The sequence below is a fragment of the Pundamilia nyererei genome, unplaced genomic scaffold (genome assembly GCF_000239375.1).
Source record: "Pundamilia nyererei isolate P.nyererei 1_Seehausen unplaced genomic scaffold, PunNye1.0 scaffold00091, whole genome shotgun sequence".
Lineage (NCBI taxonomy): Eukaryota > Metazoa > Chordata > Actinopteri > Cichliformes > Cichlidae > Pundamilia > Pundamilia nyererei.
Window position 1 is genome coordinate 499,653 of NW_005187492.1, and position 27,851 is coordinate 527,503.

The 27,851-nt window shown below is 40.3% G+C and overlaps 1 protein-coding gene across 2 annotated transcripts in view; it reads right to left on the reverse strand.

The window, feature by feature from the left end:
- Nucleotides 1-27,851, reverse strand: part of LOC102201922 (roundabout homolog 2) — a 66,787-nt gene that overhangs the window by 8,423 nt on the left and 30,513 nt on the right. For both annotated transcript variants that reach the window (XM_005739310.1, XM_005739309.1), the window contains exons 6-20: nt 24,978-25,105; nt 21,399-21,523; nt 18,988-19,159; nt 18,335-18,540; nt 13,466-13,547; nt 13,064-13,229; nt 7,815-7,981; nt 7,348-7,469; nt 6,920-7,136; nt 4,979-5,097; nt 3,910-4,087; nt 2,544-2,762; nt 1,553-1,595; nt 1,322-1,458; nt 952-1,239 (exon numbers count right to left, since the gene is read on the reverse strand). In XM_005739310.1, the coding sequence (XP_005739367.1) occupies nt 952-1,239; nt 1,322-1,458; nt 1,553-1,595; nt 2,544-2,762; nt 3,910-4,087; nt 4,979-5,097; nt 6,920-7,136; nt 7,348-7,469; nt 7,815-7,981; nt 13,064-13,229; nt 13,466-13,547; nt 18,335-18,540; nt 18,988-19,159; nt 21,399-21,523; nt 24,978-25,105 (2,369 nt within the window). The remainder of the gene's footprint in view (nt 1-951; nt 1,240-1,321; nt 1,459-1,552; nt 1,596-2,543; nt 2,763-3,909; nt 4,088-4,978; nt 5,098-6,919; nt 7,137-7,347; nt 7,470-7,814; nt 7,982-13,063; nt 13,230-13,465; nt 13,548-18,334; nt 18,541-18,987; nt 19,160-21,398; nt 21,524-24,977; nt 25,106-27,851) is intronic.

Consider the following 27,851-nt stretch of genomic DNA (forward strand, 5'->3'; position numbering starts at 1 on the left):
TTTTTGACTTTTCTGAGCCTGTCAAGTCCTTCTTTTGACCCATTTTGCCAAAGGAAAGGACGTTGCCTAATAATTATGCACACCTGATATAGGTTGTTGATGTCATTAGACCACACCCCTTCTCATTACAGAGATGCACATCACCTAATATGCTTAATTGGTAGTAGGCTTTCGAACCTATGGAGGAAGACAACATGCATGAAGAGGATGATGTGGACAAAATACTCATTTGCCTAATAATTCTGCACTCCCTGGATATATCATATGTGAGTTAGTGAAGCTGCCCAAGCTTTCACATGTGGGTGGAAGTATACGTGTTGTAGGTGGTTACAACACTTGCATATATAAGAAAAGAGATGAAAACATTGCACTATGGCAGCCATATAAACTATCTATAAAACAAAGCACATTTTTGGCCAATGTCAAGCTACAGAAAAAAGGCAGCTCACTAATATTTCCTTTTTAAGGTTGCAGTGCTCTAATAAATGTAATTACACAAGCAACGTCTCAGATTGTTACACGTAATCACAAGTCTACACAGTTTTATGAAGTTAACTTATTACTATGGAACTGCAGTGCGTTCAGAAAATGAAAAAAGATGAATGCAGACCTTCCCGTGTAATCATGTCGTTCTATATCGTCCAAGAAAAGATCTCATTACTGTGCAATCTCGTAATTAAAACATCTTAAAAAGGTTAAGGTGGTTACAAATGATCCATTTGTAACAGAACAGGTGTTTTCTTTCCCGCAAAATTAAATGAATGTGTGATTTTCAAATGGTCATTAACCGTCTCAACAGATTTTCAAGAAGCATAATGATGCCATAACCACAACTACAGAAAATTATTTTTCTCATGACTGCGTATAAAGAGCCAGACAGACAACCACATTTCCAGTTAAGCTGTCCAAAAATACATTTTTAGATCTTTTCCGCTTCCACAAAATTCTCACCGTTGCTCTTCTTGCTGTACTGAAGCTTGGCGTATTCAGATCCAGAGTGACCAGACTTTATGGTCCAATGATCCAGGTCCTGCTCCAGACCTCCAAACCCACTGTTTGACAGTACTGGGTTGCTGCTGTACGGGTCTGGACCCTGGTTGTAGGACGTGCTCGAGTAGGTGTCGTAGTATGCCAGGAGGTCGTCTTCAGCCGTTGTGTTGATGGTGCTGTAGATGGGACTGTCGTTGGACGCCGCGCTGTGCTTCTCTGACTGGTTTGGGTAGTTTATGATCCCAACAGCTGCACAGCAAATGACTATGTTACATTAACAAGGACAATCTTTTATTCAGCACTCTAGCATTTCACATCAGAGAGCTCTTACTGTTGTAATATCTCTCTGAATCCAGTTTGCCAGAGCAGCAGTTGACCGAGTCTTTGCTGTTGAGAGTGAGGTTTGGAGTGGGCCAAGAGTCTGCCAGCCAGGGGTAGTTGCCCATATTTGATCCCAACAAGCCAGGCCTGGGAAGAAAGATGAGATTATATCAATACTGCTTCTATGAAACACACAGTGACACTAATCATCTGATGAATCAAATCATAACGTAGAGTTTACCCTCCATTAATGATTCCTGATCCCTCACTGTGAGCGAAGCCAACTGCAAGAGGAAAAAAGAGCAAAGTTATAAATTTGGAAAACAGCAAAGAAGATAAAGCTTTTGCTTTAAGCCCCTTTTTTCCCAAAGAGCCACTGAAAGATAAAGATGTTTTGGACCGAATTATCATGCTCCATAACCAAATAAACAGTTTATCCCACACGGGGGTTTAAGAAAGCAGATTTGAATTGATATTTTATGAGGGTGCACTGTTGACCTACATACACCAAGAGGAACACAGCAGATCTATATAGCGTATGCCTGCAATACATAAAAATGCAGATGTCATTTTTCTGCTGCTGTATCTGGAGTTAGGGATGGTTAAAATCCATTTTTAATTAAATAAAGAAATCCATACCATAAAGTGAAAGACATACATGCAACATTATGAAATATTAATGCGAAAATTAAATTGCATATTTGCTCCTAAGGCCTTGAGCCATTATTGAACAAATACATCTCAAAGTCAGACAAGAACTGAGAACTGATGTGCTGTGTGCTTCTGAGCCAAAGGGCATCAAGTAAAGTGTGCGCTGAGCTTTTTACATATGCTTCAGAGTGTCTCTTGAGGGTTTTTTTTTCTTTTTTTCCCTTTGCTCCTGCCATGAAGACTACCCAGTGGGAATAAATATATTTTAATTAACTGAATATGCGATTAAAGTGCAGGCATCGCTTTGCAAAGTACAAACTAAAATTGAAAACATTCATCACTGCTCCAGATATCCCCGGAGGTCTATTAAGAACGTTGTCACTGTCATTGGATGAAAACAAAATCTGATGGTTTGCGTCGTTTTTTCTCTTTTATGTCTCCGTTACATAATGAGTCGTCTGTGACAGGGTTCATCAAATCATCTCGAGTCCTGTGACGATAACCTCTCCTGCTTTTTACTTTTTTTTTCTCTACCCAAAGCAGGTAAGTAAGTCATAGTTAATCCCCCCTCCCCCCCTCACCTGCTGGGGTGTATGCGAAGGATGTGGTATAGTGTCCCAGCTGCTTCCTCCTTCGGTGGCGACAGTATAGCCACCCGCTGAAGCACATCAGCACCAACCACGCAGCCACACCCAGCCCAGCGATGAAGGCTGGCTGGCGGATGACGCTTGTGATCTGCTCTGCTATGCTGAGGTCATCGCCCTTAGTCGCGGTCGTTGAAGTCTTCTCAAGCGGGGGAGCTGAAAGAGAAGCGATCCAGTTAATGGAGCCACATGATACACAGCCAAAGCAGAGAGCTGTCAGTCACTTCAGAGTAGAAAAAAAACAAGCTTTTTAAATGGTTTTGTTTCCTCACATATCATTCAGGTTGATTAAATAGTAAACTGAGTAAATTCTTCTTTTAATGGGCCAGCACAGTCGAGGGGATTAGGATCAAATTGGGGCATTAAAGCACTTGAAAACTGGTTAAACGTGAAGGAAGTTATATTGATTTTATTTGTGGACATACTTCCTGCCTGCACAGACACGCATTAGGAGATGTGCCGGAGACGCCCCAAAGGAACAACAGGTGGAAAGTTACAACTTACAAGCAGTTTATGGGGCCAGGTTTCACAGTGGATTCACCCGAAACCTTGGCTGTCTGTGACCCACACCCGTTTTAACACCTTGACTCGTGTAGAGGATCAATAGGGGGTCCATGACCCTCTTGTCGGACACTCCCATAGGGCTTAAAATCTGTTGCTCTGGTGGAGAGTCTCAAGTTCACTACACATGGTTGCAATTATTTTACAACCAATTTTGTGGTTGTAAATTGTAAATTATCTTTTCCTAGTTTGACTGTATCATAAAACTGTAACTTGTGTTGGTACAGATTAAACAAGACATAGAAGACATGCTAGTTTTTCCACCTTTGGTGTTTTTAGACTTTTTGATAAGCCAAGTTAGATCCAACAGAAGAAGTTAGAAGATCTCACCTAACTTTCATCAATAACTCAAATAGGTAAGTTTCCCATGTTTTCTGTAAAAGGGTTACAAGTAAAAGAAAAACATTTCAGGAAACACTGGAAGCAAAACATGTTCTTTGGAAGCAACACATCTTCTCTGACTATGTGACTAATATAGCCAAGTAAATTAAAAAGCAGAGCCACAGAGACACAAAACTAAACAAAATAAATGGCAAACTTATTATGCAATCACAACTACTGACTCAAATTCGTGACAAACACCCTGCAAAAGTCAGTGTTGGTGATGCACCAGCTTTAATCGTATTCATGCAGCGCAGTCAACTCTCCACATACACATTTTACATGTGGTAAAGTCAGCTTGCAGAGTGCGTCTTGGCATATTTCGGCGTGTGTAGTAACTGTAACAGTTTGACTGACTCACTGAGAAGCAGGCTGACAGGCGGACTCTGAGCGCCCACACCCAGGCTGGTGACAGCAGCCACCATCACGGTGTAACGGACTTCAGGCAGCAGGCCCGTCAGCAGGATGGACAGGACTGCTCCATCCACGGTTCGGTTTATTTGGTTCTCCTGCTCAACGCCGCTGCCCAGACACCAGACCTGAGTGACACCAAAGTTTAAGGTCCTCACAATTTAGGCAACTCGCACATGAAAGTTGCTCTACAATGGTACAAGACTACTATCCATAGGATATAAGCAACAGGTACAAGGAGTGCTTAGTATGTAAAATCTTCCCTTCCAAGGCTTCGCACCACCTCTGCCATAATCCCCACACCTGTCCACATTCATCAACACTGAGTAAACCTTTTATTTATTCTAAATCTCCTATAGAGCATTTGTGATGAAGACACTGGGAGTTACAATGAAAATGTGTCAGGTAATACCGTGCAATATTTTCTTACGTCAGCCTTTGAGGGCTTGGACAAAATATTGGGTGTATTTCTGAGAAATTGAAATATTTAAGGGGATTAAATATGATCCCTGCCTTTGGCTGATGATCCATCACACATTCAGAAGAATATGGATTCTCATGATCAGACTCATAACTGTCTACGTGTAGACACAAGACAGCGAGAGGGAATCAAAACAATAGTACTCCATGTTCTATTTTGATGTTTTTTTCCACGCTCTGCATAAGCACCCTGATGATTAGTAATCAGTGTTGCGCTCATTCTAAGAGACAGATAATGAGAACTCTGTTTTTTTTCACAGAGCTAACAGATGACAGGGATGGTGACTGTTCAGCCGAGAATCTGATGACACAAAACCGAGCAGCATCGCAAGTACTGGCAACACATAAAAGGCAATGACTAATTACTAATTGTTCATTAAAATCTGTGTTTTTCACAAGCATCTAAACAACCAAACCTAGGAAACACTGAGTAATGCCTGCACACAGATGCGAATCGAAAGAACAATTTGCTTTACTGACGAGCTTAACAGCAGAAATAAACACCAGAGAAGAAGACAAACAGTAAAATGCGGCCTCACCTTGTACTCTCTAATTATGCCGCTCTGAATATTATGAGGCGGCGGCTCCCAGGACACGCTGATACTGGTGCTGTTGGTGAGCTGCACCACTGATACAGCCTGTGGAGGGGCACACAAAACTGCAAACAGAGATAAGAAAAAATGAGATGTTACTATAGTTATTAATACATACCAGAGCTGTGATAAGACTGTGTTTACAGGTCCATAATTCCTGCACAATTTCCTGCAAATAACAGATATAATTTATAGAAACTAGAAAAACCTGAAAGAAAATAATCCTTAATTACTTATTTATAAGCACTCTATATAAGAAAATTAAACAGTGTCTTTATTTTTCAAAATTAGGAGGTTATTTCAGAATTTTTGCTAAATTAATTAGAACTCATTCATTCCTTTGTTGTCTGATAATCTAACTCCACTGGAAAAATACTGTTTTTAAAGGATTTCTTTGCCTCATCTAAAGCGCTTTAAACTGTGTAACTAATAAATCCCTCCACATTGATAAATGTGACTAAATATTATAAATAAAAAATAGTTCATAATAAATGAAAGAGCTTTAATCAGTTTTGGAAGGAAACATGTTATTTTAATTTCTTGGCAGCAGTCCTTCACCTTGCTCAACAAAAGCTGGACACAAGCGGCTTGATCTAGAGATTATGGTTAAAATCATACCTCTAAAGCTCCTAAACTAACATAATACTAACCACTTTTTATTAAACCTCTATCTATGAGTTTTTGAGTCCAGGCTAACTATTGTTATTTCCAAAGCTAAGCTGCTGGCTGTTGCTTCACATCGACTACAAAGAAACAAAACAGGATTTAACTGGTATCTCAAATTTGTTTAAACACATATGCTACTGTCCGGACGCCATGAGCCATTCCTGATTTTTTCAACATTTTTGCTGGGAAAATGAAAAACAGGTGCAGCAACTGAGTAAAATATAAGACAGAAACAGAGTTTGTAAAATTGCATCAAGCCTGAAAGTCATCATTTGGAATGAAGACCTTTATTCTTCAACACAGCCTGAACTCTGTTAGGCAAGATTTCTTTTAATTTCATTAAGTAGTCTTCTGATTTAATTTCCACACGATATTGATATGTAGATCAAAATCTGATGGTACTTCCATCCATGTTCATAATTCCATCAATTTTGACAAGATTCACAACACCACTGGCTGAAATGCAGCCCCAAGTAATGACAGAGCCTCTACAGATTTCTGTCCACATTAACCTCTTTCCTGACATCCTCTGTATGAACTGATGATTTAAACAAAACAAAAAAAAGTAAATTTGGATTCTTTGCTCCATAAGATGTCTCCGCTGGTTTTCAGTTCTTGTGTAATTTGGCACAGCTCAGCCTTTTCTCATTTTTTCTCTTCCTTAAAAATGGCATTTTGACAGCCAACCTTCCACTGAGACCATTTGGGACGAGGCTTCAGCGATCAACTGAAGGTTGAGATGCATTTTCTGGGTCCTATGTCAGGTCTGGATATTTTTTTCAGTCTCATGAGGACATAGCTTTCAGATACTCTCCCTCTGATGTAGATCTGTATAGGTTTTTGCAACAGGCCGCTAATAACCAAGTGCATGGAAATACAGTAAAAATTTGGTTCTTTCCCAAGTTATGGCTCATTCTTTGAGTTCAGTGCCTTTTTTATGCTTGAATGAGTCAATGAATAAGTGGCTTAATAAGCTCTGAACATGCTCAGGTACAAGGACTGGACTGAGTTAGAAAGCAGCTAATGTCCAAAGAAACACTGTGAAAGACCTTGAGAAAGGATTATTAGTCAAGACCACTTAGAAAAAGTACAATAGAGTTTGGCTGCTGTGCAAACATAAAGAACTGTGGGGTGTCTTAAGACTTTTGCACAGTACTGTACTTGCTTACTACTAGTTAGCATTACTTGCTACTGATTAGGTCATTAATACACATTCCTTACCCTCCTCCGAGGTACGCAGGAGAACCATGAGGCTGTCATGCCCTTGTAACTCATTGAAGTAAGGCCGGATCTTGACCTCGTACTCGGTACCACTGTGCAGATCTGCTAAGATGGTACTGTAGTCAGACGTGGCCTCCACATCTTGGACCAGCCAGGAGCTGCCAATCGTTCGATAAAATATACGGTAACCCTGAACGTACCGTGACTGACGGGCAACCTAAAGAAGGTGGAAGACAAAAAGCACAAAAACATGGTCTCACATTTAAATCAGTTATCAAAAGCAGGGAAGCGTAACCAGCTGTTTCTCTACACGTTGATCTATTGGCGTCATATAATGCTGAGCAGAGTTTCTGAAGCTAATATTTGGAGATTAGCCTGTCCTCCACACATTACAAGCTGACTTTGAAACCCATCAGTATTAATCTCACACTCCAAGAAATCTTGGCGCTCGTAGGAGACAGAACCATCGGCTTCTGCAGGTAGACAGACACCTCTCCCAGCTCTCTCTGCACCTGTCTGTGGTCCACTCCCTGTTCAGTCGGACTCCCATCTAAGACAGCAAAGAAATCTAATCAGTCCAGCCTGGCAACATGAAAACAAAACAGCTGAATAGCAGAAATTCAGCAAAAGCAAGGAACAACTTTTTGATGAAATTCAACATTGCTCCCGGCAGAAGAGCATCACACTGAGAAAGCAATTAGTTTTGAGACTGCACATGCAAAGCAAGTTTTATTTTTCCAAAGCATGTAGCACATTATCTCTGCCTCAGCTCTACATCCAGTATCTAAAATATACTGCCTCATGGAAACTGAAACCAAGACTGAACTGTGAAGAATCTAATGAAAACCATTACATCAAAAAAGGATTTTTTTGTCTTTCATCTTATGTAACTCACCCTGTGTCCTGACAGGCTCGGAGATCGGACTGGGGTCGCTGAGGCCGTACGAGTTGACTGCTCTGACGATAAAGAGATAAACGGTGTTGGGGAAGAGTCCGACAACAGTGTGCCTCTCCTGCTTCACATGGTCCGCTACGGTCTGCCAGGTACTGCCCACTGATTGGCTGCAAGACGGATAACGTCAAAGAAAACGACTATCTTAAAATTGAATTTCTTGTGATGAAGATCTGACTGTCAGAGTGAACGACTGAGATCAAAACAAGAGTGTGTGAACATGACTTAAAGGGTAGGTCAAGTCTTTATCGGGAGCGTGTTTGCTGCCTGAAAGAGTTCGGATAACTGCATGTAAAGTTGGCGCGAGGACTACAATAAACAGCTTCAAGAGATGCTTCTTTTCTCTCTCGTTATCTGTCGTGTTACCATGAGATAACAAGGTAATAGGCTTGATCACAGCTCTTCTGCTCATGCCCTAATTGCACAGACAGATGAAAGTAGAGCAGCCAGGAGAGATCTGAATTTTGCATACTTAGGAAATACGGCAACTGCAGTTACGGTAGTCACCCTCATTAAGGGGTAAATACATTTTTTAATCTTGCGAGCATAAGAAAATGAAGTGTGATATCTCAAAGCAAGAATAGAAATAACCCGGAGAAAGAAAGCTATAAATATGAGCCATAGCTGTTTTTTTCTCTTCTTAATTAAATGGTAAATTATTTTGTCAGAAGAAAAAAAATAACAAAAATGCAAAAAAGAAAAAGTTAAATCTCTTTTAAGCAGTTTCATATCTATTTTTTTTAGATATACTTTAGATACACTTATTTTATTAAGTACACCTATTCTTAAAAATATCCAATTAGCCAATCACAAAGCAGTAAGTAAAAGCTGTTCTGCATGGAGATAAGGTCGAGATGATGTGCTAAGGTTCAAGCCAAACAAGAGAATGAGGAAGAAAGGTGATATAAGTGACCTTAAATATCGTATGCTTGTTGGTGCCAGACGAGCTGGGATTACTATTGTTTTTCAGGGAATGGTCTGAAGAAGATAAAATATCTAGTAAGCGGCAGTTCTCTACGCGAAAATATCTTGCTGATGTCAGAGATCACAGGATAACAGCCAGGGTGCCAACACTAACTCAAATAAACACTTGTTACAACCATGCAGAAGTGCCTCTCTGAACATCGAAGCAGATTAGCTGCAGCAGCAGAAGACCACAGCAGGTTCCACTACTGCTAAAAAAACAGGAAATTAAAGTGGACAAAATGAGTGTTGTCTGGGGCTCAGTTTCTCCTGCAACATTTGGATGGTAGAGACAGAATTTTACATAAACATCATGACAGGACTGATCATCCTGCCTTGTACTGTATCAATGCTTCAGGCTGCTGCTGGTGGCCCCTTAGTACTAACTGAACATTGTTTAAACACCACAGCCTGCCTGAGTACTGTCACTACCCAATAGGAGATTTATTCCGCAGTGACTGTGTGACGCTATCATGTCAATAAGGACCAAAATCTCAGAGGAATGTTCCCAGCACCGTGTTCAATCTCTGCCATGAAGAATTAAGGCAGTTCTGAAGGCAACATGGGATCTTAAGTGCATTTCTTTACAGTGCTGCAGTGGTTAGCACTGATGGCTCACAGCAAAGCGGTTCTGTGTTTGAATCTGTGTGGTTTTCATGTGCTTGCCTACTCCAGCTTCCTCCCACAGTAAAATGACACACGTGTTAGGTTAATCGGTGAATAAAACTTGGCTGCAAGTATGGCTGTGAAGGGTTGTCTGTGTCTGTATTTTAATCCTATGATAGACTACCCAGGTAGTACCCCGACTATCACCCAATGACAGCTGGGATAGGCTCCAACCCCCCTCCCTCTGTGATATTTAAAATGGAAAACAGAGAATAATTTCTTCTAATCTCCTAAAAAGAAAACTAAAATAGAAAACTGACACCACAGTCTTAATGCAAATCAGTGCTAATCTTCTTCTGGCTGCAGCCCCATATTAAATGAACAGATATCAATCTTCTCGCTTGACGCTCAGCAGGCACGTGAACAAGAAATGTTTCAGCAGCCTCTGTTGAATGAGCAAACAAATTAAAGAAATCACCAGTCGCTTCTTGGATTCACGAGTTTCTGTTCATTGGAAGAAAAAAAACCCTCATAGCTGCTTCTCTCAGCTTGCTAACAAAGTTTTATTCCGTCTTTAATTGCAGCAGGTTATAATGATGACTACTGAATGAGCCCGGCGAGGATACAACAGCTTTATGCTGTGCAGGTACGGGCACTATCAAGCAGCATGAGTGCAGTTTAACATTTTCCTCAACTCCATGGAGGAGGAAATGGCGAGGCAATTACATCAAGCAGGTCACAGCTTTTTCTCCTTTCTTCTGTGCCTTTTTTCTCAACAAATGTTCTCCAGAGAAACAGTTTTGCCATTTAAGACTCGCATTTCTTTTTTTTTTAACCTTTTTTTGTGGTTTTGTTTTCAGTGAAAAAGGAAAATGTAACTGCTACATTTATGTAGTAAATACTCCATCTAGACTGCCTCCCTTTTAAAATCAAAAACATAACTCTTGCTATGTTTGGTATAAAAAGGCATACTGCAATCATAAAAGTGTTTCTTTCTTTGTTCCTTCTGATCCACAAAAACAAACAACTCATTGGAGTTGGAGCGTGTAGCACTGAATGGATTTTTATCAGCTCTGTATGCAAGTGTGCCAGACTGAGCTTTCTGCCTGCACAGAAAGAAATATATGCGTGCTCGTGTGCGTGCATGTTTGTGTCTATACACTTTTTCTGTACCCCCCGTCCTGTTTCTATAATGAGTGAACTTCCAGCTCGGCTCACATCCCCTCCTGCCATTGCCCCAGGACAGGACAGAGCTGCCAAGCTGACCACTGCAGTAATTGTCTCCTCTTTCACTCTCCCTGTCTCGCTCAGGACTCTAGTTGGTTGTTAGGGCTGCTATGGCTCTCCTCGGAAAAGCCGCGGCTAAACACTGATGTGGTGGGTTTCACTTTGCAACGTGTGGTAACAGAAGTGTCTCTCCCTCAGGCAGAGATGAGTCATTTCCAAAGTCTAATGAGTCTAAATGAAGAAGACTTCATTATCTGGGAAGAGTCAGTCAGACAGTGAGACCTTTATCAAGGGTGGAAAGTTAAGTCGAGGCTGCCTGTTTAACTTTAAGTCAGGAAGACAGTATATTACGGTAATAAATAAATTAAGTAGATAAAATTCAAAAACCAAAATAATATGTGTTCTACTGCAGCTCCTTTCAGTTTGTCCTTGTTTGTGGGTCTCTCTGCCATTGAAGAGTTTCCCATTTCTCCATTTGAATTTGCCTGAATCTGAGCACAGAGTATAGCCCTGTGTCCATCACCTGTATTCATCCTGCTACTTTGGTCAGCAGTCACATCATCAATAAACATCAGTGATCCAGTTTCACTGTTAGCCATACACGCCCATGACATTGTCTCCACTATGTTTGACAGGTGATGTCACGCTGGATCGTGACCTGTTCTCTCTTTTGCAATTTTTTTCTTTTCCCCTCATTCTGGTTCATTTGAATTTCTTAGAAAGGTTTGTAGTCTTTTTAAATATTCAGTCTAACCTCTGGCTTGAACCTTGTTGTAAACTTTGTATTTCCATTCATGAGGGCGTCTTTTGGTTGTCAGCAATGATAAAGCTACCACATCGAAAGTGTTTGTAATTTGTTTTTGTTTTTTCTTAACCATGGAAATAATTCTGTCATCACTCATTTTAGCTGTCTTTAGTGATTTGTGACAGATGGATAGCAGCAAGTGTAAAAGGGAAGGTTAACAAGATGGTAATAAGACCGTCTATGATGTATGATTTGGAGACAGGAGGCCAAGCTGGAGGTGGCATAGTTGATTTTTCTTAGGCGTGACTGGGATGACAAGTGAGTACATCAGAGGGACAGCTCGGCTCACCTCAGCGGTTGGAAGACAAAGTTAGAGGGGCAATGCTCAGATGGTTTGGACATGTGCAGAGGGGAATAATGGATATATTTGACAAAAGATGTCATGCAGGAGGAAGAGGAAGACCACAAAGAAGATTTATGCATGCAGTAAAACGGACATGCAGAGCGCTGTTGGGGACAGGGAGGGAGATTATCTGCTGTGACAACCTCGAAAGGAAGCAGCCGTAAGAAAAAGAAGTTGATTTGGGCACTCCAAAAGTTTTTGCTGTCTCTAATTGGTTTATTTTGGGTGGGTGGGGGTGGGGTTCCATCCAGTAATAGCCTTAACTTGCACTAAAATCTCTTCAGGCCTCATAATCAAAATTACAGCCAAATGTAGAAAATACAAATATAATTACACTTCTAATGAACTTCACATGACTTAATTTGCCACGAAGTAACAAGGGAACAGGCCTCACTTTGCCACGAAACTGCTCGTCAGTGCAGTTAATCGTGTGCCTCTGAAAATTGGGGACTCCTTATATGAAAATGTCTGTAACTACTAAACAGTTTTCGTGAAACCTTTTGAATTAAAGCTGAAAGTCTGTATTTCTACCACTATAATCCATTATAGTGGAGTGCAGAGGCAAAGCTACCAGTATAAGGATTTAGAGCTTTAAAACACATTTCACCAGTTACACTTGTTAAAGCGTCTGGTAGCACCAGTAGTTTTTCATGGTCTTTCTTCATCTTCTATTAATGACATTCTGACTCAATATAGACCTGACCTCAGCAAGTCAACATGTGACCATTACTGGACAAAAAACCCCAACATCATCAAAAAGCATAAAAACCTTTCAGCAGTTTTTTTTTGTCAAAGAGGACTGAGTGTGAAAAAGATTTCTGCCTTTCCTCTGATTTGAGGTTTTAGAAAATCTAACCCATGATGAGAGACTTTGGTCAGTCATGTTTCTTTTCAGACCAGATTTAGTGAAGGGTACAAACAGAGACAATGTCTGTGAGACAAGAAGAAGAAGATCTGAGAGTGGAAATGGTTAAGCAGAGGAAATTCACCATTATTAAGGGTTTAAATCTATGTACAGCAAAGCAAAAAGTTATTAATAAGCTTTACTACTATAACACATTTTTAAAAAGCTTTGTCTTGTTTTACATTTGACCAGAGGTTTGTTTTTGCATTTAGTTTAATGTGGAGGGATTGATGGATGGATGGATAGTTAGCCTGTATTTGCTGTGATTTAGAAATTTCAGATAAACTGAGACAAGTCCACAAAAGACTGAAAAACTAAAGTATGCTCCTGTTTTGAAAACTCACCTGAAAGCTTCGATAATGTAGGAGGTGACAGCGGCCCCGCCTTCATGGGGATTGGACTGCCAGGTGAGGGTGACTGTGTTTTTGGTCACCTCTGTTATGACAGGCTTCTGTGGAGGTCCTGGAAGCTGGATGAACTCAGAAGCTCTGGACACTGAAGAACCTCCATCTTTCATTACAGAAACACACACACACAAAAAAAACATAATTACATCATATCAGTGGGTTAAGTTTGATTAACATTTTATCTCAAACTGTACTTTGTCTTGTGGAAGCTACAGATTGTGCTCCTATGAAGAACACTGGCAGACTAAGTTGTTTCTTGGGAAAGGAGGTGTAGTTGAGGAGTGACAGAGTGTGAAGTGTAACAGACAGAGAGACTGTGGCGAGTTTCAGTCTAAGTACCTCTGACAGTCAACATCCCACTCCAGCTCGACTCTCCTGTGGTGCTGGAAACCACGCACGTGTACATACCCGAGTCCGTGTCCTGTTAAACAGCAGTCAGCATTTGAGACAGACTTGAAAAAAAATAACACAATAAATGCCACAAACACTTTCACTTTTTCAGCAATTTCTGCTAATTTTCATTTTATGCTTCTACTCCACTAGACTTTTACGACATGTCAAAAAGCAGTTTCATACATAGAAGAAGTTATATAAGGCATGAGCTAGCCATAGCATCCACCACAGCAGTAGTGAAGTAAATCAAAAATAAAGAAGCTAAGCCTGCAAGCTAGTTCAGGCAGCTTGAGTTGCACAGCTTTTCATACATCACACACCAAACTCATCCTCCCTTATTGGTTTGTTTAAGCTGTAAATGTAGCGTGTCACTGCTGCTACCCCGCATCATTACCTGCTCTTTCAACCCCTTCACCACCCCAACATCCACCTGTAAGCTCCAAGGGTGATTCATACTCATCTCTGCCCTGTTGCTACATGTAAATACTGCAGGGAGCGAGGAGCTTGCAGACAGCACGCTCTAACTGTTGCTACGGGCCTGCTGTGATTTTGACCTTGGCGCTGTGTCTTGTTCTTTCTTCAGTAGTAGATGCCACCCACTTTCGTGCAACTGACTCTACTCAGCTATTGAGCCAAAGTACTTAAGACCAGAGAGAAGAGAGCTCCAGTGCTAGAGAGGCTTTTTTGGTTCTGAAGCTCGTGAGCTGTTTGTGTTGTTGGTCATTAACCTTTTTAATTTGTGCTTTTGTTTAGTGACTCCTGGGCTTTGCTATGTTTCTCTTCTTTTGAGTTGGATAGCAGCTCGTCCATCTCTGTCTATTAAATTATTAATCAAAAGCTTTACTTTCATATTTTGCCTTCATCTCTCTTTCATCAACACTTTTTTTGTAACTTTACCTTTTTAGGGGAATGTAACATTATAATGAAGCTTATGTGTGAGTAATATCAGTGATCACTCATCTGCCTGCTTTCCTGGGTCTATTACATCACTTCCTCTTTCCCACAGTGTCAAATTCAATGCCAGCATCGCTATAGCCCATCTAGTCCAATCACTTTCTTGCATGTCTCTTAAGAGCCAATCATGTCTCTGTCAGCGTACTTTAAATCTCAGCGATCTTCTGTCACTCTGCCTTTCAGGCCCTTGCAGCCCACCTCCTCCTCCCCCATCTCTACCTCACCCTGGTCACTCAGCGCCCCATCCACGCCTCCATCTTCATCTTCACCCTCAGCTATACTCTAGTGGAGTCCTATCATAATTCCTATCATTGTTCGGATAAACCATCCTGCTGTGATGGTTTATCAGAGTCTAATCGCCAAACAGCTTGTTAATCAAATTCTGTATCTTAATAAATCATGTTCATTTTTTTCCAAGTGACCTCTCTTTATCTAACTCATCACAGCTTAAAAGGAAAGACTTAAACAGTTTTAACTTTGATGCGATTTCGAATCTAATTTACCAAATTTGAGCCAACAAAGTCAAAAATTAATCAAAAGTAACATTCAGCCACTATAAATATATTTTTTCTTTTCATGAATAAAATGAATAAATGTAATTTTGCATTTCAATCAATAAATAGCAGTGTGCTTTCCTATAATTTTCTCCTTTTTGAAAAAAACAACAAATAATTAGATTATTATGGTAATTATATTTTAGCAAAATGTCATTTTGTGTGTTCTGTCAGACTAACTATTACAGAAACATAAAAAGAATGATTTTGATGGCATAAACCTTACACTGAATTTGCTAAACATTTTATGTCAGTAACAATTTTTACCTTGAATATTTAATTCATCAAGAGTTGATGTGCAACTTGAGTGTTGTTGAGCAGTAAATATTTAGCCATCTCTCACTTGAGAAAGCATTAGTTCTTAATAGCTAATAAATCGAGAGTTTAAACAACTTTAGTTAATGTGTTGCTGTGTCTCTCTTTGGGGCCGCATCAAGACGAGCATCTGGCGGGAAAATCTGCCAAATCAAACATGCAGAACTACCCGCTGTGGCGACCCCTTACAAATGAGGGAGCAGCTGAAAGTAGCTTTAGCTTTAATTAGAACAACTTTAGCAATTAATAGTTTTGCATCACAACAAAATGATCATAAATAATGGCTACAGTGATTGTTATTGGTGTAATAGTGTTTATTTGCTTATGTGATGAAAATAGCAGTGATTAATTATATATTGCTTGTGCATTGGCTCAGTGCAGTAGCGCTTTATGCATCTGCCAACCAAGTTAAAGATCTGTGATCTGATTTTGGGCGGAGACACAAATCCTTGGAAGGGCATCTGTCATTAGAATCCGCCAAATCAAACATGCTGAGCTACCTGCTGTGATGACCCCTTGTGAATAAGGGAGCAGCCAAAAGAAGCATTATATGCTGTGTTGTGTCCGACATCAACTATTAAAAGACTGTGATTAAATTCTGATGACATCAGAATAACAAGATAACTTATTTAGGATGTATTTATTTAGGATTAATAGATGTTAGCAAGAGTTTTTACTGAGCAGTGTGATCACTGTAACTCCTACGATGTTAAATGCTGCCACATAGTCAAAACCGCTGGAGTCTTTTTTCTTCTTTGGCTTCAGTCCTGCGATACAAGCAGAGAACTTTTAACACAAACAGTTCCTAAGTCTGATCAAGAGGATGGTGCCTAAATCTGACCAAACAGCGAACAAAAACCAAAGTGATTGAAAGCTAAACTAAAGAATGAGCGAAAACCGCAGAAACCACGGTCTCCGGGACTTCCTGGGTGACCCCAACTGCCCACTTATATGCTCTTTCAGTTGATGCAATAATTTATTGCAAATGATAGTTGCCTGACTGAAATTTCATAATGATGTCCATTCGATGCTCTGTGAAGAGCAGTTTTATAATTATACACAGAATATTAATGTCCTTGAGAGGGCTGCTTCATTTAAACCCAGATAATTATTCTTTCATTGTTAATGCTGTATTTCTCACATAATGTGCTGTTTTTCTGCGAGGTGAGCTGACCCTCCGCTGGAAATCATTACAGCAATTGTGCTAGAGTCTAATTAGTACCAAAATTTAAATGCAGATCTTTCTATCAGTTGTTTTGGACATTTTTGTGAGGAAACTATTAAGTGTCTCACTTCAGCCTGCAAAAGCATTTAAATCAGAAGCGAGCAGTAAACAACTCATACGTGTCGTTATATTAGCGATGACATTATAAACGCATACAACACGCTTCTCTGTGATGTCTGCAACCATCGGTTACGTAGCACATCAACGCTTATTTGGAGGTGTCTGCCATTTGGTGCATTTTCACTGACAACGAGTGCGAGATGCTGATGAGAGCAGTGAGACGCAACCAGCACAGTTAACACAGTGAAAGACACCCAAAAAAAAAGATTATCTTCAGAGTTGAGTGCAGCTGCAGAATAAGGTGATAATTTTAATAAATTTCAGCTCTGTCACAAGAGCCAGCCTTTCTCACAGCACGCACAGACATTTGAATTATTGTTAAGATAAAAATACGATAATGCCGCCGACAAATTTAAAATGCTAGACCTGCTTGCAACTGTTGTTCAGCTTTAAGCTCCTACGCTTCAATAAATTATTCAAAAGGCATATTTAAAGGTTTGCTACAAAAAAGCAAAAACACGTTTTAAAAAATATTTAAAAAATGTAAAAATTGGCACTTATACCTTTAAGCTCCAGGTGAAACTGGACCCAATTAAGCAGCCATGTTTGTGCAATTAAATGCAAGCCACGCACACTCCATCCACATTAAGCAACTGTCACCGAGCGACACTACGCCCCACCCGACCTTCTTTCTATGTTATGAAGTGTACAGTATGTGCCTGCATGCTTCACTGATACGCTTGCTGTTCGCTCTGGCCGTGTCCTGGCTGAGAGCCAGTCTGCTGGAACTATCCTCAGACCGTATGAGATCATCCACCGCAGTGTTGACCTCTGGCTGACAGACCGCACAGCTTGTGGGCAGGTGAACTTCTTCAGATGACTCCAACTACAGCTAAAATATTGATGGTGGGTTGGGCAGCGGCAGGGTAAATATATTTAGTCCCTCACTCATCATCTCCGTGTCCCCATTTTCCCCCCCTTTGTCAACCCCTTGATGCCACACTAATGCATCTCTTCTGTTCCATTGAGCACATTGGCATGGCAGATTTCCCCTGCCTCAGCGGTGCACCAGACCAAACCTTAATGCTCCAAGTTAGCTGAGCACCACTGCTGAGAAAAAGGATGAAGGAGGACGTGAATAAGCACATTCCAGCCAGGAGATTTAATTAAAAGCCGGTTAGATGATGAATCATCTATCGCCAGTCAATTAATGTAAATGATGCTGCCTTTGCTCTGTCCTGCACAGGCTCGCTGACCTCCAGGTGGGGTTATAGCACAAAGGGGTTTCTGACTGCTCTTCCATCAAAGCAGAACACATTAGCATTTACAAACAAGCACCTTCATTAACATTACAATTACACACCGCATGAGCACATAATTACACTGGAGAGATACGCACCGCCTTAGAGAGATTGGTCTTTTTAACTCAGACTCACTTTAATTTTACAAACAGAAATGGAATTGCTGATGGAAATGAGGAAGAAATGGGTTACTATGAGGGCTGCGGGGAAGGTGACAGACGGTCAAAGATCACACAGATATTTTATTCTCCACAGTTTTTTTTTTATATATAATTTCCATCTTTCCGTGCACACTCCGTCTTTCCTTCCGCTCCTTCCATTTAAGAGCAACTGCCTTTCAGAAGTCACTTGTTACGTGCCCTTTCCAACAAATGCCTCATCCGCACACACCCAAACACATACACACCTTTACGTCTGCGATTTGCAACGTGCCATTTTCCATCAAGGTCAGTCGAGGTGTATTTCCCTGAAGTCTCTCTCCGTCCTTCTCCCATGAAATCTCGACTGAGGTACCTCCATTTACACGGCAATAGAGCTGTGCCGTTGCACCCCGAGATACGGTCTGATTGGCTGGGCCTTGGCGAATGATTGGCGGGATACGACCTGAAGGACCTGCCAGTTTGAGTGAAGAAGAGGCGGAGTATTATGTTAGGGGTGATATCCTTGTTCCAATTAGATCACAGTGCAGAAAAGTCAAGACGGACAGATAACATTAGGAAGGCATATAAAAGGTCTGCAGGCTTTATAAAGTCGCCAGCAGCTGGAGAGCAAAGGGTAAAAATACTTAAGATGCTTAGTAAGCAGAAAACAATAGGCTGTATAAGGAGTAAAAGAAAGCTTAAATCTGGTGCTTACAAGCTGCCTGTGGGAAAACATTAAGCCTTCAATTCATTGCTCATCCAGCATGGGGTCTCTAACTGCGCACCGTCTCTGTCTGCATGAGCCTCATTGTTGTGCACCTACTAAGTAATTAATATGTTTTCCCCTCATTAGCTGATGGTGCAGAACAAAGAATCAACCCCTCAGGTTTAAAAGTAACTGTACCTATTGAGGTCTTACCTCCCTCCACCTCCAGCAGTGCCTTGGTCAGAACACTTCCTGCTACACTGATGGCCTGGCAGATATAAAAGCCCGAGTCCTCAGGGTGGACATCTGTGATGGTCAGCTCTCCATTCATGGAAACAGAGTAACGACCAGACTGGGAAGGCGGCTGGCCGGGGAACAACAACATCTAAACAGAAAAATGCATGCAGCAAAAAGTAAATCAATGTTTTTATTGTCAAATCATTTACCTCAGCTATTTGAGTAAGTTTATAGAAAAGGAAATAAGACTAGAACAATTTTAGTCGCAATTTCCTGCAGCTCAAATTGGCTGTTTGAAATGGCTGGTTGTGTCTAAGGAAAACTTTAATGTGGACCCAAATAAAACTGAAAAACAAAGCCAAAGCGTCATATTTAAAAGGCTATGTTCAGCCGCAATCACAAATTCCCAGAAATCCACTCATCAAAAGCATATGTTTTATTTTTAGATCAGTCTGTGGAAGCTTCATTCTTTCTCTTTGAGTCATGCACAAAAGCATGTACTGCAGTTCAGATTTTTCTTTTGCCAATGTTCTTCTCATACACTCCAGGACAACCTCACTAACATTGCCAAAAAAGTTTTAAAAAAACACACACACACTGATATCCCACTCCTCACCCTGTGCACCACATTCAGGCTTGGACACATCAGGACTTATATCGCTCCACGTTTTAGATTTTGGAGAACTCTAAAAATAGCAGCACATTTGAAAGTGTCCCAGAGGTGCTGATGGAGGTGACCTTGAAGTGGAGCACTGGCCACATTTAAGTCAGGTAAGATTTAAGAGCTTCACCTTCCCATGGTCACCAAGTGCTTGCTCATAGGGGGGGTCATCGGATTGTTGGTGTTTTCTCTGTATTATTATAAGTCCTTTTTTTTTTACAATATAAAGTGCCTCGAAGCCACTGTTGTTGTGAATTAACGGAATCAAATTGAATTCAAAATGAATTTATGATCCCACCTTAAACGAATAACTCATGGACTCAAGTCCCTGAAAAATATTACAGATATTCATGTGCAGCTCCAGATTAGTTATTATTATTTGGTGATCCTGTAACTTCTCATGCAACACCACCATAAGATCAAAATGAAATTTGTCGCCGTGCCTAATGAATAAAAACCTGCAAAGCTAATGACATTCCCATCAGACTCAGCTCTGCTTGTACTTTTACTGCTAATTAGTACGTCTTCCATTAATTACATCCTCCCAGAGATGAGCTGTGGAGCCTTACTTTTAGTTGATGAATTGTGTAAAGAATTAATAAATCATTAAAGTAAAACTGTTGTCAAATTAGTTTTGACACATTATTTTACATGTTTTCACCCGAATCCGGGGCTCAAACTATTAACTTCTAATGATAATCTCACATTTGAAAAAAGAAAAAACCCTGAAAGACTCTGGTTGTTGTGTTGTTTTTTTGGGGGGGATGATGCCTGTGAAACTGACATTTTATAGCTATCCCATCTTGTTTTCCTGTAAGTGAGATGGATGGGAACAAGGGGGAGGGATGCATCAATCCATTCAGCCATCCATTTCATTCCTCTAAGAGGCTTAGACTCCAGTGGAGGGACCGAGGTTATAAGGCTACAGATAATCCCACATATACAGCAAAAAGCCCTACAAACAGCCAAGCAAGGCATCAACCTATCCTGCCGACTGAAGCTTATTCACAAAATCAGTAGCTCAACTTCCTGTTTGCTCTGTGGAACCTTTCCGAAAACACCTGAAGCTTCTCCTCCACTCCTGAGTCAGTGAACCCAGCTGCCATTAAGCAACATGGCATTTGTGGTCAGGAATAATGTGGAAGGAGGGCAGCATTCGTCTGCAATCATGGCCAGAAGAAGCAATTTCCACACCTGGTGTGCTTCCTGGAAGCCCTCTTTCAGTCTCTTCTACTTTCTCTTCCCTCTCCTGTCGACTCCCCCAAAACCAGAGTGGCACGCAAACAGGAGAAAGATTTCTCGCCAACGCAATGTCTTCCAACACTTTGTCTCTGCGCATATCTCTGAGCCAAATGCAAATGTGCTGCATTATCTCGCTCGCCTCTCGCTTATTTCGCCTGGAAAAATGTGTCTTGATCAGTGTGGGCAACTCTAAAAAAGAGGTGTCAGAAAAAGTAAGATTAAATCAGACAAAAAAACCTGCTCACATTGTGGTGAGTCGTTCTCGCCTTTTAAACAAAGAAGGTGTGAAACTCTTGACTATTGATGTGATAAAGAATACTTGAAGTAAAGTTTACAAAGAATGCGCCAAGTGCTCATGAAGAGCAAGCCCGGGCTTGTTAGGGGAGCAAATGTATTTATATTCACTCATTTGGTGTCCTGGATGTCTCTGCTGCTGCAGTATTTAGCATTAGAGAGCGCCTTGTGCTTTGCTCCAGCCTCTTACCTGGCTGCCCTCTTTCTGCCAGAAGATGGCAGGTGGAGGGTTTCCCGTGGTGCCGCATTGGAAGGTGATGCTCCTCCCCTGGGTGGCAATCTGGTCTCGGGGCTTTGTAGCAATCTGAGGTGGTACTGGAAGAGAAGGAGGAGTGTGACCACCCATTAAAAGTCATACTCGTGCATGAAATGGCCTGCTTTATGAACGCTCCCTTTCTGCTGAAAAGCCAACCCAATTTTCTCCTCTATAATTTATCAGTGGGAAAGTGTTCATTTAATTTGAATGGGAAGGAACCATTCTGAATCCAATATGGCAAACCATTTTAAAGACGCCAACACTATAGCAACAATATTTCTTTACTTCCCCCTTTTCCTTAGGAATGCAAACACAGCAAAATGGTAGTTTCTTACTCTTTGTGCCATCCATAAGGGCGCATACTTGCTGATTCGCTGTATTCGGCACATTATTTTCACAGCAGCAAACAAACTGCTTCTAAGCAGTTGTAGCTGCTTGAACCAGTTTTAAATATATATTCGATTTGGAAGCCAGGATGAGAAACTGCCAAAGAGGAACTCTCTGAAGACCTAAGTTGCTTAATGAAGCAGGAAGGAAGCAAACAGTTGCCAAGTAAATGTAGTGAAGTAAAGTAAAGTAATATAATAAAGTGGATCTATAAAACGTAATGATGTTGAAATACTGAACGTCTCTCGGTTTAGTTATTTTCCAAAACCGCTGTTAACCCCGAGCTGGATCGATAAAGCGCTCGTTAGCTGTTAACGAGTGAGATTTAAGAGTCTTTTCTTTGACCTTCTGAGTTTTTTGATCTGTTGCTACATACTCATCATCATCGCCCTCTCGTCCTTAATGAGAAAAATCACCTCCATGTCCTCTTAAAGAGAAAAAATGGGGGGCGGGGGGGATGAAAGAAAATCATGGCAGCAAAAGCCAGCGTCATTCTGATGACATTTACTGAGTTATTTTGGGAAAGGTCTGAGAAGAGCTGCCAATTTCCAGCTTGGGTCAGATCACCATGTTATCCACATCATCACATCCTCTGTAGATTTACACTGACCACTGCATTCTGCCCCCGCCTGAATAATTGGCTCTCACTTCCCACCAAATGGGAAGCTTCTCTAGCCTGGATGCATCCTCTCTACAAATCTCTGCATAGTGCATATGGTGCATATGTAGCTGCACACACAAACACACACACACACACACACATACTTGTATTAGGGCGCACAAATGCATATTTGGCTCAATACACAAGAGAACTGAGTCATCTGTGTCGTGTCTTAATATTCTCACCGAGAGCATTTTCCCAGCCGCAGAACATCTTTTATCATTATAGTGTTGTGATGATCTTTCTGTGAAGTTTTTTTTTCTCTTTCTTCAGATGTTATAATGTCTTTCAGCAGATCTGATGTGTTAGTCACATATAGCACAAGATTGCTCTCATTTATTTCATATTCACTTTGGCGCTACTTGTGGCTGTTTTTTATCATGGAGTCTTAAAGTGACTCTAAACCATTTTAAAGATTTTATGTAGATTTTGAATAAGATTTGCAATGTATATCAGTTTAATTCTGTAAGTCCTGTTTTAGTTAGAAGTCTAGCAGCTGGTGCAAAGTAGTCCGTCTGGGAGAAAGGATATTGGGAATATGAGCTCTTGGCTTTATGTCCCAATTAGAGATTTAACTGTGTGTTACTGTTGTCTAGCTGAAACATGATAGTTCAACTAGTTTAAATCTATTTTTAAATCTCTAGCACTGTGTTGCCAGCCAGCTTGTTGGTGCAAAAATTCTATTTTATGCCTGTCAGTCTTTGCTATCTTTGCCATTTTTCCTAAATTCACATAAAGACATGACAAGACGTAATGTGTTTTTGCAGCAGGTTGCAAGCAGCAAAGTGCCTAAAGATACTATTTAAAATCGGTTCTTCAAAATCTCTGTGCAGACATGTTGTTGGTTTCCTTGAGTTTGATGTCTTTTTCTGCACTTAAATGATTCATAGGTCAGTGTTAAGGTGCTTCTTTCTTGGTCAGTTCCAAGGACGGGGCTGAAAATGATTGAAAAATCAACCAGTGTCCAAAGAAAACCCTTGAATGACCTTCAGAAAGCCTGGAGAACTCATGCACAAGACCACTTTCAAAATATTACAGGAAAATCTGGCTCTTTCAAAGCTAAATATAAAGACATGAAGGGTACCTTTTGCAAGTACTGTGTGTCCTTTACTGGGGTTTTATAAAGCAGAAATAAGAAGGTGAGTTTGATCTGGACCTGATTTATTGAGAAAATAAGCCTAATGATGTCATATTGATGCCATCAGTCTTATCCTGACTAAAGGCCAAAATTAGAAGCTTACACAAAAAAACAAATTCATAAAAAAGTTGGAGTTTGAGGAGTATTGTGGGAAATGTAGGCAACACTGTTTTTGAAACTTGACCCAAATTAGGCGCTTGACAAAAGCACAATAAATATCAAGGTAATTGTGATCTTGATGGTCAAAAGCTTGATACATCTCCACCAAACATATTGCTAGTACTACAGTAAGTCTAATGATAGAATATTAGTTTAAGTGCTCTGTAATAATGGATGAGGTCAAATACGTTGTTATTTCAGCCTCAGTTTAGTTGTAATTAAAAGCCTTTCAGCTGCATTTTGAACTCCTCCAGCTGCAAAAGAGAGAAGGATTTAGAAATTATGGTGCTACACTCTTCTCAACACAGCAGATGTGTGTTTGATAGGAGTCCTTAATCTGCTGTACATTAAGTCACTGTGTCTGGGGCTTACTTAATGCCTGACTGCAGCAACAGGCATGTTGTCAACATGTCAGTACCTAATGGAGGAACTCATTTACACCATTAGGCATTTATAGTTGCTTTTAAAAACCATTAAGAACGTCATACAGAAAATATTTTTTTCTAGACAAATGAGCAACATAAATGCCCTTCTGTGGAGAAGAATTAGATGGAAAGTGAACTCACAGAGCCGGCCGACCGGAATGATGATAGAGTTTGAAACGGAGAGAGATGGAGAATTAATGAGATGGATGAAACGCTGAGCAACTAAACGGAAAGTATAGCATGTAAAAGCACAAAGAAACAAAACAGAAAAGTGTGAACAGAAAACCGCTTGGTTCGGATTTCATTTACACTGAAAAAGGCATTAGCGGATGAAGTCGTCTGAGACTATTTAAACCAAGACACCGAGTGAGTGAAAAGGACGAGGAGGGAGGAGGGAGATAAAGAGACAGGAAGAGAGGAGGTGGGGGAGTCATGTCTTATTAATATTGAGACTGCTCTCTGGCAGTGAGTTAACCCACACATCTACCAAACATCTGTCAAATGGCGTAATCCATACGGTTTAGCATAAGCTCCTGGCAGCACCGCTGGACAGGGACTGATATAACACAGTGAGCGTTGGACATCAAGTGGGAACAGGCTTTGCATGATGCAGCTGCCATGTGACTCTACCTTATACGTGAAAATGGCCCTGAATTGAGAGCTTTTTTATGCATGTCTAAGTGTGTGAGTGTGTATATGTGTGTGTGTGAGTTTGTATACAATATGCATGATGTGCTTCTCACCGTGCACCTGCAGCATGGCTGAAGCCTCCGTCTTGCCCACACTGTTCTCTGATGTGCAGGTATACGTCCCTTCATCCTGCTCTTTCACGCGGAACAAACGGAGGTTGTTGCCGTTGCGGATTTCAAACCTGTGAATAAAAAGCGAGTTAATGAAAGATCTGGTGGATGCATAGCAAAATAAATAAATAAGTAACCATAATAATCTCCACAAAGTGAAAATTCTGCCAGTGGTTTGGGGTAATGGAATTTCTTGTCCTTAGAAGGATTTCTTTGCTATCAGGTGGCATTATCTTGAAACCAGTGGAACAATGTGTCTTATCTGCTTTAGATATTGTCACAGGCTCCAGGAAAATGACTGAAACTGATGAAAATCAATTAGAAAGAAATGAGATTACCTCAACACATCGAAGGATTTTTCACTTGGTTTTGTACGGGCAGTAGATTAAATATAAAGACAGAGCAGAATTATTTATATTATGTAAGTGTAACTCTCTTTGTCTACGCAAGGCGTACAATTACTGAAACACAAAGAGTAAAATCTGCTTAAATTCCATTTATTTCATGGATCAGTGAGCAACCAAAGGAAGACATGAAATGGAAAAAGATGAAAGACAGAAAGGCTCTTTGCAAACATGAAACAACAATCTTCATCATCCTGTTGCCAAGTGGACAAATAAACTCTTACACCGCAGTCACCGTGACTTTGCTTTTTGTGCAGGTTTTGCCAAAATTGTTCAGGACATATATTTAAGCATTTGGTCTCCCATTAATGGATAATACAGTATATGGACACGTTTAATGAGACGTATATGAGTAGCATTTTAAAATGTCTCTATAAAGACTCTTACACCAGGCTTATGCAGGGATCACCAAGTTTAAAGTAAGACTTCCCAATTCACAGAAAAATCACAGACCTGTCATGCTTAATATGAATATTTATTCATTTATGAAATATTACCGACTATCACATTTTGCTACAATCCCCAGTGTGTGCAGGTCATGTTCAATATAAGAATATAATAATTAATAAATCAAGGGCCATATGTTTGACACAGTTTTGTGAAACTGTTGGAAAATAGTCAAAGCCAGTTAGCTTTCCCCCATTTCCAGTAACACATCCCTTTAGTGGCTGCTATCACAAGCTTCAAATTAAGCTGTAATCTGTAAAAGACTCTAACAGCAGCAGCCATTGTGGAGCAGGACTGCATTAACTCACTAAATTGAAAATAAGTAAGTAAAATTATATCTACATAAAATGTGAAAATTCTTTATGTGAAGTTCATATCTCTGCTGTTTAAGTCATTAAGCTGTTAAGTTTCAAAATAATAGAATTATTTATCAGTTTTGGCTAAAAATGATTATTATAGCGCCATTACCATAAGAAAGCATGAAACTTCTCTCCATTAAATTCTTTCAGTCTTTTCATTTTTTATGAAGTTTTGAAACAAGATGTGACTAAAGTACAGACTTTCATCACTAATTCAAGGCGTTTAACACAAACTGATCAAGAATTAAAACTGGTTTTTACACAAAATCCACTTTTTTCAGAGGCTCAGAATTAATGTGACAAACTAAAGTCTAGATTTCATGGTCACCGCCAAACGCTGTGTTTCCTCCCTTAAGATGCTCTGCCAGGCCTTTCCTGCAGCCGCCTACACTCGCTGCTTGTTTGTGGGTCTTTCTGCCTTTGTTTCTGTCTTCAGTAACTGAAAAGCACGCTGTGTTGGATTGGGATCAAATGGCTGACTTAGCCATTGAACATTATCCCATTTCTTTGGCTTGAGAACCTCTTGGGCTGTTTTTGCAGTATGCTTTAGACTAGTATTCATTTGTACTGTGAAGTGCGGCCCAACCAGTTTTGCAGCATTTGGCTGAATCTGAGCAGAAAGTATATCTCTGTACACGTAAGAATTCATCCTGCTACTTCTAGCAGCGCTCACATCATCAGTAAACATTAGTGATGTTTCCACTGGCAGGTATACGGGCCTATGCCTTAACACTGCCTCCACCATGTTTGACAGATGATGTGGTACGCTGGATCAGACCGCCAAAGTATGCTTCTTCATACTTTTCTCGTCCGGTCATTCTGATACATCTCGGCTTCATCTGCCCAAAGAATTTTTTCAGAGTCTAATCTGGCCTTGCTGCTCTTCCTGTTGAGTGTAACCAGTGGTTTATTGTTCTCTGTATTTCCATTCACAAAGGCATCTCATTGCAAACTTGACATGGACAGTCTACCTTTTGATTTAGTTGGATTTTCAGGGAAGTAATTTTTCAGTTCCATCTGTGGTCTTTCAGTCCATTTAGTATTTCTAAGGTGGCCAGTTTTTTTTTAAAGAATGTAGCAGAATGTTGATCTGGCCACTGCTAAAGTTTTTGCTGTCTCTCTTATTCTGATTTATTTTGTTTTTTTTAAACTTTGCCTTCCTTCACTTGGATACACATCTCTTTGGCTCTCATGTTGATAGTTCCAGTGAAAAGATACCAAATGCAAGATCATTACTTGGAATCAATTCCAGGACTTTTAACTGCTTAATTTTTGATGGTATAACAACAGAGCCGGCCTCATGTGGCCATGGAAATGCTTGTCAGTAAATGATCCAGCCTCTGAAAATTGGAGAAGTTTTAATTCCTAAACACTTAATTCAGTACTTTTGTCAATCCTGTTGAATCAAAGCTGAAAAACTGCAGTTCAATCACAGCTTGATAGTTTGATTTAAAAGCCACTGTGGTGGTGTGCAGATATAGTTACAAAAATTGCAATTGTCCAAATAGTCATGATAGATAGATAGATAGATAGATAGATAGATAGATAGATAGATAGATAGATAGATAGATAGATAGATAGATAGATAGATAGATAGATAGATAGAT